The 13,155-nt window shown below is 48.7% G+C and overlaps 2 protein-coding genes across 2 annotated transcripts; one reads left to right on the forward strand and one right to left on the reverse strand.

Moving 5' to 3' along the window:
- Positions 1–465: 465 nt before the first annotated feature.
- Positions 466–3,986, forward strand: LOC135815588 (puromycin-sensitive aminopeptidase-like). The gene is made up of 2 exons (XM_065328904.1): positions 466–3,042; positions 3,445–3,986. Exons 1-2 carry the CDS (start codon positions 505–507, stop codon positions 3,649–3,651), a joined length of 2,745 nt encoding a protein of 914 aa, XP_065184976.1. The 5' UTR covers positions 466–504; the 3' UTR covers positions 3,652–3,986.
- A 614-nt stretch (positions 3,987–4,600) lies between these two features.
- LOC135815593 (ribonuclease P protein subunit p40-like) lies at positions 4,601–13,096 on the reverse strand. Its single transcript, XM_065328909.1, has 8 exons — positions 12,903–13,096; positions 10,886–11,027; positions 9,770–9,838; positions 9,321–9,410; positions 8,807–8,932; positions 6,574–6,901; positions 6,057–6,194; positions 4,601–5,432 (listed from the first exon to the last, which is right to left on the reverse strand). Exons 1-8 carry the CDS (start codon positions 13,014–13,016, stop codon positions 5,255–5,257), a joined length of 1,185 nt encoding a protein of 394 aa, XP_065184981.1. The 5' UTR covers positions 13,017–13,096; the 3' UTR covers positions 4,601–5,254.
- Between the last annotated feature and the right edge of the window lie 59 nt (positions 13,097–13,155).

The following is a 13,155-nucleotide window of genomic DNA, read 5'->3' on the forward strand; positions in this document are numbered from 1 at the left end:
TCTCTCAACGGAAGTGTCCTTGCTGGTGTCTGAATGGTTCGCCGAACAGAGCTTTCGCCGTTTCGGCCATATTTTCAATTCATTGCATTCCCAACTCATCACAACCACGCGCTCTTCAGCCGGGCTGAAGAGCGCGTGGTTGTGATGAGTTGGGAATGCAATGAATTGAAAATATGGCCGAAACGGCGAAAGCTCTGTCGCAATATTTAGTTCTGAAAATAATAATGCGACTACAGGCGCTAGGCGCTAGGCATAGGCGCAACATGGCAGGCGCTAGGCTTCAGAATCAGTGCAAGTGAGCAGTGTGGTGCGTGCGCATGCGGTCTAGAACACCATGTACCAGTGCAGTGCAGTCCAGATCAACGCACGTGTTGAGACTTTGCTGTTCCGGGGATTCCCCAAACATGGCTGCCCAGATTTGCATGTTCCCTTTTTTTTCTTCATGACGGATTCGCGAAACCGAAATATCACTATCAAATTTTGAGGTGAGAGGAAATTTGCCTGATGTGGCGTCGATCAGTTGGTGTGCTCGGCCGAAGTGGTGCCTTGATTGCAAGATCAGCTGGACGGCAAGCAGTTCGCAGTGTACCTCGCGTACTGTCTTCCTACGCCAGACCATTGTCCCATACCCAGCTTCTGCCTAAGGCTGTACCCTTACGACGATCCTCTCAGACTGCCAAGAAAATGTCTGAGAAAACATTCCAGCGCTTGCCACTCAATGTGGTTCCCAAACACTACACAGTGCAGCTGAAGCCGGACTTGCAAGCTTTCACCTTCACCGGTGAGCAGACCATTAACGTATCTGTAGCCGAGCCAACCAAGACCGTCGTATTGAACTCTGCCGACATCACTATTAGCTCAGCAGAATTTGTATCTGCTGCAGGAAATGCTGTCGCAGAGGTTGCATTCCAGCCCAAGGAGGAAACAGTGACATTGACCTTCCCTGAAGACCTTGCTGTTGGTGATGGCCAAATTAAGATGACATTTGCTGGAGAGCTGAATGATAAGATGAAAGGATTCTATCGCTCCAAGTACGCGACTCCGTCTGGGGAGGAGCGTTACTGTGCAGTGACCCAGTTTGAGGCCACCGATGCACGCCGTGCTCTTCCGTGTTGGGATGAGCCAGCTTTGAAAGCAACGTTTGATGTGACTTTAGTCGTTCCAGAGGACCGTGTTGCCCTGAGCAACATGCCGGTGAAGAGTGAGAGCAAGGTCGACGGTGGACTCCGGTCGGTGACGTACGAGACAACACCCATCATGTCCACGTACCTGTTGGCGTTTATTGTGGGTGAGTACGACTACGTTGAGGGCAAGGACGCTGATGGTGTTGTGGTGCGTGTATACACGCCCGTCGGCAAGAAAGAGCAGGGAGAGTTTGCCCTGGACGTTGCTGTGAAGACCTTGCCGTTCTACAAGAAGTACTTCGACATTCCCTACCCACTGCCCAAGATTGATTTGATTGCCATCGCTGACTTTGCTGCCGGAGCCATGGAGAACTGGGGACTGGTCACTTACCGTGAGACTGCACTGCTTGTCGATCCTGTTCAGTCATCTGCTGCAGCGCGTCAGTGGGTGGCGCTGGTCGTCGGGCACGAACTTGCCCATCAGTGGTTTGGCAATCTGGTCACCATGGAATGGTGGACTCACCTGTGGCTCAACGAGGGATTCGCCTCCTGGATTGAGTACCTGTGTGTCGACCACTGTTTCCCAGAATACGATATCTGGACCCAGTTTGTCACCCATGACTTGATCCGTGCTTTGGAACTTGATGCCATGAGCAACAGCCATGCGATTGAGGTTCCTGTTGGCCACCCGGATGAGATCGATGAGATTTTCGACGCCATCTCCTACAGCAAGGGCTCCTCTGTCATCCGCATGTTGCATTCGTATATTGGTGACGAGGCCTTCCGCACGGGTATGCACAACTACCTCACCAAGCATGCCTACAAGAACACTTTCACCGAAGACTTGTGGGAAGCTCTAGGAGATGCCAGCGGCAAGCCAGTTGCCAAGGTCATGCAGACCTGGACCGAGAAGATGGGATTCCCGGTCCTTGAGGTTGAGCGTGATGACCAGGGATCTCAGGTGTCCGTCAAGATGTCGCAGAAGCACTTTGGCGTGGACAACAGTCAATCACAGTGGCTGGTGCCAGTCAATGCCTGCAGCAGTGAATCGCCCGCTACTTCCATTGCATCATCCATGCTGGAAGGCAAGACTGGCGAATTGGCTGTGCCGAACACCCCTGCCTGGATCAAGCTGAACCCTGGCGCGGTTGGCTTCTACCGTGTGAAGTATTCATCCAGCATGTTGGATGCTCTATTGCCAGCTGTACGCGATCAACTGCTGGGCTCTCGTGACCGTCTTAATCTCCAGGATGACCTGTTTGCTCTGGCTCAGGCCGGCCAATCAAACACCGCCGACGCTCTGCGCCTGACAGAGGCTTACTGCAACGAGAACGACTACACAGTCTGGCTGTCGCTCTCTTCCAACATTGCGGCCATCAGCAAACTGCTGGCTTACTCCGAGCACACGTCCGCCATGTCGGTGTTTGTCCACAAACTGCTCGCGCCTGTCATGGAGCGTGTTGGCTGGGAGTCGTCTGATGGCAATCACTTGACTGCCTTGCTGCGCTCGCTTGTTGTCGGTGCCCTTGGCAGCCACAAGCACCCCGCCACCGTAGAAGAAGCTCGCCGTCGCTTCCAGGCGCATGTGTCCGGCGAGAGTACTCTACCTGCCGACCTGCGCGCAGCCGTGTACAGTGCTGTGCTGACGGGCAACGATGTCAGTACGTTTGACGAGCTGCTCGCTCTCTTCGACAAGACCGACCTGCACGAGGAGCGCGTGCGCATCATGCGCTCGCTGGGCGCAGCTTCCAGCCGTGAGCTGATCGACCGTGCCCTGCAGTTCTCGCTGTCCGACAAGGTGCGCTCTCAGGACACCGTGTTTGTCATCGGCAGCGTGTCCAGCCACTCCTGTCTCGGCCGTGATGTGGCATGGGACTTCCTCAAGGATAACTGGACAGTTCTCTATGAACGCTACCAAGTAAGTAACAGTAGTTAGTTCGTACATACGCGCGCACACACACACACACACACACACGTGCGTGCGTGCACGCGTACACATTGCTGCTGCTACATGCAGTTTAGGCAAGGTCTCTCCTGCTTCTCGGTTCTTGTGTCATGGGTTTTCCGGCATACACATATCTAGTACAAACGGCTTGCCACTTCATCTGGCCAGCGTGCAGGCTCTCCTCGCTGGCATACTTTAGCACTCGGATCTGTGAGGACTCGTACACATGCGCACATGCACACACAAACACACACACATCACACCACACGCAGTGACCCATCGCATTTTCCTTCAAATTTGGCTTGATCGATAGAATTCCTAGGACCATCTTTACTGAATCACTGTTTCTTGAATTCTTCTTGTCACTGCCTGTAGGGTGGTTTCCTGTTGGCCCGCCTCATCTCCAGCCTGTGCTCCGACTTTGTGACTGAGGAGCGTGCTGCTGAGGTTGAGAAGTTCTTCGCTGAGAATCCTGCACCGGCTGCCAACCGTGCCATCAAGCAGTCCGTTGAGCGTATACGCAGGAATGTCTCTTGGCTCGAGCGCGATGGCGAGGCAATTGCCAATTTCCTGCGCTCCTAGATGGCGATACTGTTCGTATCGTTTTAGAGCTGTTACCAATTTTTTTTATAGCCTGCAGGATTTTGCAAACAATCCGCTTTTGACTCAGCTCAGTTGACGCGGGTCTGTTTTTACGTTGTGCTCCGGTCGCTCGCTGAGCTTACACCTCCATCGGAATAGCGCTCTTTGTTCTTGGAGTGTTTTTGATTTGGTTAGTGTATCAGCCGTGCGGTCAACTTTACGCTTTGCAGTGTTCCTGTAGTTTTGCAGAGTTTTTTTTATGTTGTTCTGACATGATGATGCTATTGATGCTTACTTGAAGGAGTTCCTTCCGAAACACTTTTTCTACATCATGATTGTGTCAGTGTAGTGCTTAGTCTTGGGATGGATAGGCTTGCATGTGTAGGGACTCGGGAGTATGTGAAGCTAGTTAGTCCCATACTGGACTGCACCCACTGCAAGTCAAGTGTCTATGCCAAATTTGTTTGCTTCCCTGTGGTAGCTTCAACCTTCGCAGTGGAGTCCTGACTTCACGGCTACTGGATTGATAGCTGCTTGACAGTGGGGCGCATGCGGTGGGGCGTGTTGGCTACTCAAGCACCTTGGAACCAGCCCTTGCCCTGTCGGTATAGGTGACTAATTCTGAATAACAGCCCAGGGAGTCGTCAAAGCAGGTGGTCTATGCACCAAGGATGCACAGGCTCTGCGGTCAGTGCTAAATTTTTTGGGGACCCCTAGTCAACGCTAGTACGTACATGCACCCCAGTGGGGTGTACTGTAATTGTTGATTGTGTGTGTGTGTGTGTGAGAGAATCAGTGAGTCGAGTATTGGCAAGACGTAAGTACAGGGTTGGCCTGTGACATCTTACTGCTGGTGGATAGTCTGTGTCCCGGGGTGCTTGACATGTCACATCCCACAGTCGTGCAATCCACCCTCTTCACACACACCATGCAGTTCTCGAGCGAACAGTTGCATTTCACAGGCGACCATGCCAGCACTTCAGCTAGAATGATAATTGGTTGGTCGTTGTTTATCGCAAGTCAACATAAAAACCTTTAAAAAAAAGATGCAATATCAAACTACAGTATGGGAATAAAAGTAGCTGACGGGGAAATGATCTGACCGGGCATAATTATTCAGACTGCCTGCAGTCAAAACAGGGCAAAACACAATTTCACACGTGTACCCTTTCACTCAGCTGTCACTAGGATCCTATAGCACACAGTGCGATAGAGCTGGAAGTGGCAATTATTCTTCATAGGCTACGTGTAAAGGCCGTGAGCTCACTGAATATTGCAGCAAGGTTACAATACAGCACTGGCTTCAAGGGACACTGCTTCCACCGGTAGGTCATATGCCAAGACATGCTAAGCAGCTCTACTACGGATGCTGCTCGTCCTGAACAGCCAGAAGAGAGTTACTACAGTGACGAAAGAGTGGTAGCTTGCTGTTATGCTTGCTGTTATGCTCACACTACGGTGTGACAGTGGTGCTACGCCACTACGGTACTAGCACACAGCAGAAAATCTCAATGCATTCTGACCGGAGCAGGCCATGAGACTAACACTGTCGTCGGGTTACTGTGACCATGGGAACGGCACATTGCGAACACCCTGCACCAGATCACGGTGGAGACGTAGCCAGCACCCAGTATTGTCCTCGTGGCAGCAGCAGTACGGTGTATTGATTGTCCGCACTCTGCCTGTAGCCATGCTCCACACGGCGCCACGACACGGGACTGTCGTGGAATCCCCACACGCACAAGCTTGCCCAGGGCAGATTGCCATCTGACACCAGTTGCCTGAAGAAAGAATGCAAGCACACAGTACCAGAACATTCTTCATGTGTGTGTTCGGACACTAGCTGGGTGAGATATGCACATTTCAGAGTTACGGGCTGTGTGTGAACGGTACCAAAATGTCAAGAATGTCACAACAAACTTCTAGTGTCCCCCGTGAAACGAAATTTCAGCTAAGCTTCATTCTGTATCTGCCCTTGCCTGTGCCCAGTGCTGGCAGTGTTGCCAACCGCTCGGATTTGCCTATATTTTTACGGAAGTTTGAAGCACTGTCTGCAGCACAGATTTGGCATGAACTTGCCCGCAGAATGGAGACATATGCTGCAGCATGGAATGTGCAGAGGTGCATAGCATTTGTTACAAAGTATTGTTCAGTTTACGTGGAAATACACTTCAGTTGCAGCTATATGCCTGGATAGTTGACACCATATCGAATACGCAGATCTACGACATTTCCCTCAAAATCACTGGTCAATGCGCAAAGGACCAGGTAACATAGTCCTTTATATTCAAGGAATTATCAGGCCAGAACTAACCCGATGAATTTGGATAAAACTTGAAACAAAAATTAGGAAAACACACAACAGGAACTACCAGATCACACTTGACATTGAGCAGAGCTCTTACCGAAGAGCTCCCAGAGTAGACGAGACACTCTCCGAGGACAAGCAGCCTGTCCACCGTACGCTGGCGCACTCATTCGTATGCACTGAATTCGCCAGAGCTCCCATGGACGATGCAGCAGAGCTGCAGGCGCGCTCATCCCTGCCAGTCAACAGCAGTCATAACAAGAGCACAAGCACAGTCATGGCAAAACAATCTCATCTTGGGCTCCTTTCTACTCGCTACATTGGTCACTATATTTGAATCCGGGAGTAACACAAATCACACTGTCACAACATCAGGGAGCACAGCACGCATATTTCCGGAGTAGACATAATTATATCTATTAATCCTCAGGCTGTGTAAAGTATTCAATGTCCGCTGGACAGAGCAAACAGCCCTGAATAACGGCAAAGAAGACTTGGTCGAACCATTGCTATGTGTCTATTGTACTGCTGAAGTATGTTAACTATGGTCCAGGCATAGTGTACAAAAAGGTCAAAAGCAGTCACTAGTCTAGTTGCAGAGGAAGGAGCCTTACAGTTTAATTCCGCACAGCATTGCACCCAGCCAGTCGTGAAACTCAACGGCTGCATGTATCACGTCGTCCTCTGTCACGCTTGCATCAACCGTCTGATCGGCCACGGCCCTGTCGGGTGTTGCGCCAGAGCTTGGTGGATCGCCTGCGGTCGCCGCCACCTCTGTGCTATCCGTGGCCTGGCCATGAGTCTGGGTTGCCGCGTAGGCAAGGACGTCCTGGTTCAGACGCGGCGTGGCCAGGTGGTACCAGGAGCGCTGCGTTCGTTTCACGTCACAGGGCTGGCACGGCACGCCCAGGTCCTGCGACAGTCGCTCTGCATTCACGTCACCTGTGCCATGGAAATGAACAGCGTCATACAATACAGCATTTAGCAGGAGACACCAAGAAGCAAAGCTACCGTATACGTAGAACTGCTCAGTTCCATGTAGATAGGAGATTGGATTCAAATCGAAATAATGACTGACTTGAGCCAAAAAAGTCACATGACCCCATGGCTTACTGTGCAACTCCACACTGCACTGAGTTTTCTGAAAATACCAGTGCAAGTACTACTCACAGTTTGCACAGCAAATCATGGAGGCAGCATGATAGCTTGCTCCAGTTCACCCAGTATGTGGCCAGCTGTGCATGTTTGTGCATGCAGCGCTATTGCAGCAGTGGTACCTATCTGTGTACTAGTATATCGCCCCGAGAGATATACCGGTAAGTCTGTCTGCCAAGCATGCCAGGTACACTCACACCTTGGTTATCCGGACACCGACGTTACGGGCACTTCGGTCTACTGGGCACCCTTTGGGCGAGTTTCAGGGGAAATGTTACTACTCTTTTGTAACCTTCTTGTGGAAATAGTGACGTCACATCGTGACATGCCATATCTATGGCCTTTCCCCATCAAAATGTATTTGATTTGGAGTTACAGACACTTCGAAGTTACGGGCAGTGCCCGATCCCCGGACCGCCTGGATAAACGAGGTATGAGTGTACCTGTATGTACATGTACAAGTACAGTAGAACCTGTGACTACCGACCACCCCTTGGTGCCAGCAAAAGCGGTCTTTAGTAGCAGGTGGTCTTTAGTTAGAGGTTTGCACCGTGCGACCATATATGGATCCCAGTATAATGATATGCATATCAAAATGCAGCTAATACAACTCCCCAGGACTTGCGCAATGCCATTCTTATTTCAGGTCAAACAACACTTGGAGAGAAAGACGGAGAGATGGAGAGAGACAAAAGAGAGAGAGAAGATCACATTTTTTGCAGACATCAAATTCAGCTGCTTCTTCTGAAGCCATGAGTCAAACGTTCCCTGTGGAAGTTTCGTTTTGCGCTGGACTTCAAATTTGTTCATCCGATCAATCGTACCGACTATCCTTGTTGTGACTTCTCGATTGTTCGAACGCGATCCTTCAGCATCAGGACCTTGCGGTGCTGCTTTGTTTCTGGATTCCTTGACACCATCGTCGATTCATTTGTATGACTGGGGTGACAGAGCCGCTCAGTCTTCGTTTTCTTCTCCGAGTACTAGTAGTAACATCGAGCAGAGAGCGCTTTCGATGCGCTCTCAAAGACGTTTCCTATCATGTTTATTCTTGACAGCGCTTGAAATTCTGACAGGTGTAGTGCAGTCCACACCGACTCCACAGTCATAATGGCCTGCGTTCATTTCTTCAGCTGTAGTACCGAAAGATTCCTTTCAGGACCATGGAAAATCAGCAAAATTTCAAGAAGGAGCTTCGAGCAACATTTGATTTCCTACATCGCGGTCGCTAGTTACGGGTCTAAAATCGTCTTTGGGACAAGAAAAGGCGGTCGCTGGTCGCGTTCAGCAGGTAGTCGCTAGTCACAGTGCATTTTGAATGTGAGACCGTCCGTGCCTGGCCAAGTGGTCGGTAGTACCAGGCTGGTCGCTAGTCACGGTGGTCTTTAGTTACAGGTTTTACTGTACCTGGAAACAGCTACTGTACAAGCAGAAATATTCGTCTGGAATTTAATTTCGTCTTTTTCGTCCAAGGAGCTTTGGGACTAAATTTAATGACGGACGAATGTCGATTTGTGCAGCGTTTCAATACACTGTTATAGTCCATGGACTAAATTTTCAACCGGGCGAAATCTCTTTCTTTGGAGTTGGACGAAATTATTGACCGACGAAATTTTCTGCCTGTACAGCTACATGAAAATGTACTGTGCATGCCATGGAAACAGGTACATGTACATACGTTGATGTACTTACCTGGATTAGAGTAGGCCAATACGAACGGAAAAACCAGCTGCAGGCGATCGGTTAAGCACCAGAGAACGCGCTTGTAGTACTTCTTGTCCGGATGACAGTGAGCTGCTGTCAGGTTGACTTCAACAACTTTACAGTGAGAGAAAACAAAGAGACACCAAATGAGAACGGAAATTTTATACAAAAGCACGCCGATGGAGGTTCCAGTATAAACCAACCAGCAACCAAAGCAAAGAGTACTTGACGTAAGCCTCAGACTCCTGATGATTGCGGCAAGAAACTCGAGTAGAAACAATTTGTTTCTATTGGGCCTTGTGTGTGAGTGCTTGAAGTACATAGAAAGGCCTGACACATGAAACTGAGAGCAAGCACATCTGCCCGACATGAAGACCACAGTATGTATGATACTGCAGCGTGGGACCATCAAACACCTACTGGGCTTCTATCTTCATGCTGTTGTCATAATATAATGCAATACTGCCTGACGGGTACGACACAAGTTGCCTTTCTTACGTACTGTGTCGAGCTCCGGGCTGGACAGTCGATGACTTGCCCTCCAGTCCCAGCTCCAAATAGGTGTCCTTGGTGAGCGACAGAATAAGATCACCTACGAGAATCAACAATGCAGACAGCAAACCAGCTACCAGCTCCAGCCACATTTTCAATGCTCCGCTGATGAGTCCACAAAGGCTGAAAGAGTACTGTCCGCACATTGAGTACAGAACAACATCACACAATGTCTACTCAAAAGTATGCTTTCTAGGTCGACATACCATGTACAATGTGTGCATCACTAGTACCGATCATCAGTGCCACTGCACATCAATACAATGACTTATTCCTAATAATCAGCATCTAAAATGGCCCTTTTGAGTGGGCTACACAGTAACGGATGTGTCAGTGATGATGTGCTTGCCGGTATCTAGATTGCATCAGCTAATGCTTAGAAGCGACACATCAATTTACCATTCGGCATGAGGGCAACGCAGTCCTCTCGATCCACTCCACAGCCAGTGCTGACACCATGTAAGCAGCCTGGGTCACACAGGCAATATGAACATAAGTACAGTACTGAACTACACATTCATTCGCAGTAGCAGTGCATGCCTTGAACAGTCTATATAATTAGCGATCTAAGAGAGAGAGATAGAGGGAGAGAGAGAGAGAGAGAGAGAGAGAGAGAGAGAGAGAGAGAGAGAGAGAGAGAGAGAGAGAGACAGAGAGACAGAGACAGAGGCAGAGAGAGAGACAGAGAGAGAGAGAGATACAGAGAGAGAGAGAGAGAGAGAGAGAGAGAGAGAGAGAGAGAGAGAGAGAGAGAGAGAGAGAAGAGAGAGAGAGAGAGAGAGAGAGAGAGAGAGAGATACAGACAGACAGAGATACAGAGAGGCACAGAGACAGAGACACAGAGAGAGACAGAGAGACAGAGACAGAGGCAGAGAGAGAGACAGAGAGAGAGAGAGAGAGAGAGAGAGAGAGAGAGAGAGAGAGAGAGAGAGATACAGAGACAGAGAGAGAGAGAGAGAGAGACAGAGAGAGAGACAGAGAGAGAGAGAGAGAGAGATACAGACACAGAGACAGAGACACAGAGAGAGACAGAGTGGCCAGGGCAAAGAGAACACACGTACTGCTAACAGAACACAGGCAACCACAGCTACACATACATCCACCCACAGAAACATATACCGTATGTCCGCACCTTAAAAGCCATGGCGCTATATTCGATTATAAAGCCAGTCTCAGTTATAAAGCCATGGGCTTCATAAATGAAATGGCATTTGAAGTATATTTTGCAAAAAAAATGAAGGAATAAGTACTATGCTAACAAACTTACAGCCCAGCAGGAAGGGTGAACAAGTAGATTTAGATTGAAATTTCTGTGTCGACTTTGACTTTTTATGGCATGGCGTAGTGGGTGAGTCATTTTGCATCTAAAATATCTAGGAAAGCAGCGGTGTTTCGAATATAAGGCCATGGCTTTAAAGGCGCTGACATACGGTAAGAAATCGCCGTCGGAGACCCTGTATGCAGAGTTGCACACTCTTGGGAGCTAATTTACTCTTGACAACAGCATGTACTCACCTTTCTTCAAGTGATTGGCAATGAAATCCACACGAAGAAAGTTAGCTACCGGCACTTCGGCCTTGAAATACTTGGCATCATCCGGTAACTGATTTTGAATTCGCTCCAAGGCTGACATAGGGCCAGGGATGAAAGCTTCTGCCTATAATAACACAGACAACAAACAGAAGTGAAAAGATTGCTATCCGTGCATGCTTTGGAAGTGCTAGTGATGTGCTCAGCGCGAAGCTTTCACACATGCCAACAAACTAGAACTTTACATTCACTCTGCTGCGCCAAATTTGCACACTTAGCGCTCACCACTCCACTGCCAGAAGCCAAGAGTGTAATATGACGGGGGCACCATGAGCTCAAATTATTGTAATGGCCAAGTCTGTCACAACTTTCTCTTTCCCTGATGGCAGCCCCACCTCCACCGTGGACGCTGCTACAGTGCTTGATGGGCTAGGATTGCACGAAACGAGAAATCCAGAGTGCACAGTGCTAATATCTACACTTTTTAAACATGTTAGAAGATGCTCTGGATTCTGCTGACCTTCCATCAACCACAGTTTTCATCACAAGAGACTTCAATGCTCACAATCCTGCCTGGTGTCCCTCAGACCCCCACTCTCCACTTGGTACTGAACTAGATCTCCTTTTTCGCAGTTATGGCCTCCAGCAGTTGGTTGATTCCCCCACATACACAGCCCCTTCCAGCAAATCTTCCTGTCTTGATTGGCTTGTAACAAATAGTCCCAATCTCGTCCTGGATATCGGCACCGATGCCCCGCTAGGTGCCTCGGATCACCTGCAGCTGGTTTTTCGTCTTGATCCTCTCCTGTGCTCTGACTCGATGAAAGCTGTGACTTCATCAGTTTCTCCTTCCGATGAAGTTGTGTTTTGCTTCCGGAATGTCTCTCAGGATACCTGGACATTGCTGAACCATGAACTGACGCAACGGGACTGGCGCGCTGTTGTCCAGTACTGACCCTGATACAGCACTACGGCAATTTCATGGGGAGGTAAACGATGTGTTTACTAAGTATCTTACGACTCGCATGCATGGTGAATCATCCTCCGGAGCCCGGAGACGGTCGAAGTTTCCTCCATGGGCCAGCAAGGATCTGATTAAAGCTCTGCTCTTGGAGCCTTGCTCTCTCATTTTTCCCATCTCCCAAACAGTTGCAAGATTCTATTCTACCGATGCTATATTCTGCCTTTATTTGATCACGCTGACATAGTATGGTGTGGTCTTAGTGCAGCTGCTGTTTCCAAGCTTGAAATTCACCATAGAAAAATAATTAAACGGCTATTTGGAAAATCCCTCATGCATAACAGTAAGCATATCATATACTCTCTCGTAGCCTCCTCTCCACTTGCTGATAGATGCCAAGCACACCTGTGTGCACTCGTTAAGAAAACGTATCTTAAGCAAATTCCCAGGCACTTCAAGAAATATGATTGGTTCCAGCAAGAGAGAAATACAAGACACCAGGTATCATTACCTTCCCCTCGATTGTCCCTAATGATCAAATCGCCTGTCTTTATGGCTTACACATTTTGCCTCAAACTCTCTTATAATATTCGCTGTTCACAGTCTCTCTCAGCTTTCAAGGATGCATTTCAGCTAAAATAGCATTGTGCTACCTGCTGTTGACACATGGTGACACCTCCCTTCCTTTTCTTCTTTTAGTAATGCTATTTTCCGTGGTTGGATTCACCCTCCCTTTCTTGTATTGGCTATGTATCATTATGTACCATGAAGTGGAGACGATAAATAAAATAAATAAATACACACCAATCGCAGCCTTATTGCACTTTGTGTGTGGTTGGTTACATATCGTTCCCTTTTATTCGTTTCCTACAATATCGCTGGAACATCCTGTGACCCCTGTACAGTTTTCTATAGGATTCATTTCAAGGACATGCAGCGAAGGCATAGACTGATAGTGATAAAGTTACTAGCTGTGTGGTGCTGATCAACTTCACGTGTCGACATGTCATGAAAATGTCAATAAATAAACCATCCACTTACAGCACAATTGAATGGATGCTCCGTGACCAGCTTATTCCTGGCAGCAGAAAGTTGCTCATCTCGCCGATTTTCAAACACCAACTGGCTGCGAAATGAAGGAAGCTTGGTGGCCATCCTAGGCAATAATTCAAGCAATTCAATCACTCACGATCGTTGCACTGAAAACAACAAAACACTATTCTTTGAAAATACAATAATCGTGTCGTTTGTTTGGCACGTGATCGTGATCCAGCCCCGTGAAATGCGTGAATCC

This window comes from Sycon ciliatum, chromosome 4 (genome assembly GCF_964019385.1).
Source record: "Sycon ciliatum chromosome 4, ocSycCili1.1, whole genome shotgun sequence".
In the NCBI taxonomy this organism is placed as follows: Eukaryota; Metazoa; Porifera; class Calcarea; order Leucosolenida; family Sycettidae; genus Sycon; species Sycon ciliatum.

Excerpts from the sequence above, each read along its gene's own strand:
- LOC135815588 (XM_065328904.1), top strand. The coding sequence starts at position 505 with ATGTGGCGTCGATCAGTTGGTGTGCTCGGCCGAAGTGGTGCCTTGATT. Across the intron at positions 3,043-3,444 it reads TTCTCTATGAACGCTACCAA|GGTGGTTTCCTGTTGGCCCG; the intron begins GTAAGTAACAGT and ends CACTGCCTGTAG.
- LOC135815593 (XM_065328909.1), bottom strand. The coding sequence starts at position 13,016 with ATGGCCACCAAGCTTCCTTCATTTCGCAGCCAGTTGGTGTTTGAAAAT. Across the intron at positions 8,933-9,320 it reads CCAGCCCGGAGCTCGACACA|TTGTTGAAGTCAACCTGACA; the intron begins GTACGTAAGAAA and ends CTCACTGTAAAG. Across the intron at positions 6,902-8,806 it reads ATTGGCCTACTCTAATCCAG|GTGACGTGAATGCAGAGCGA; the intron begins GTAAGTACATCA and ends TCCATGGCACAG.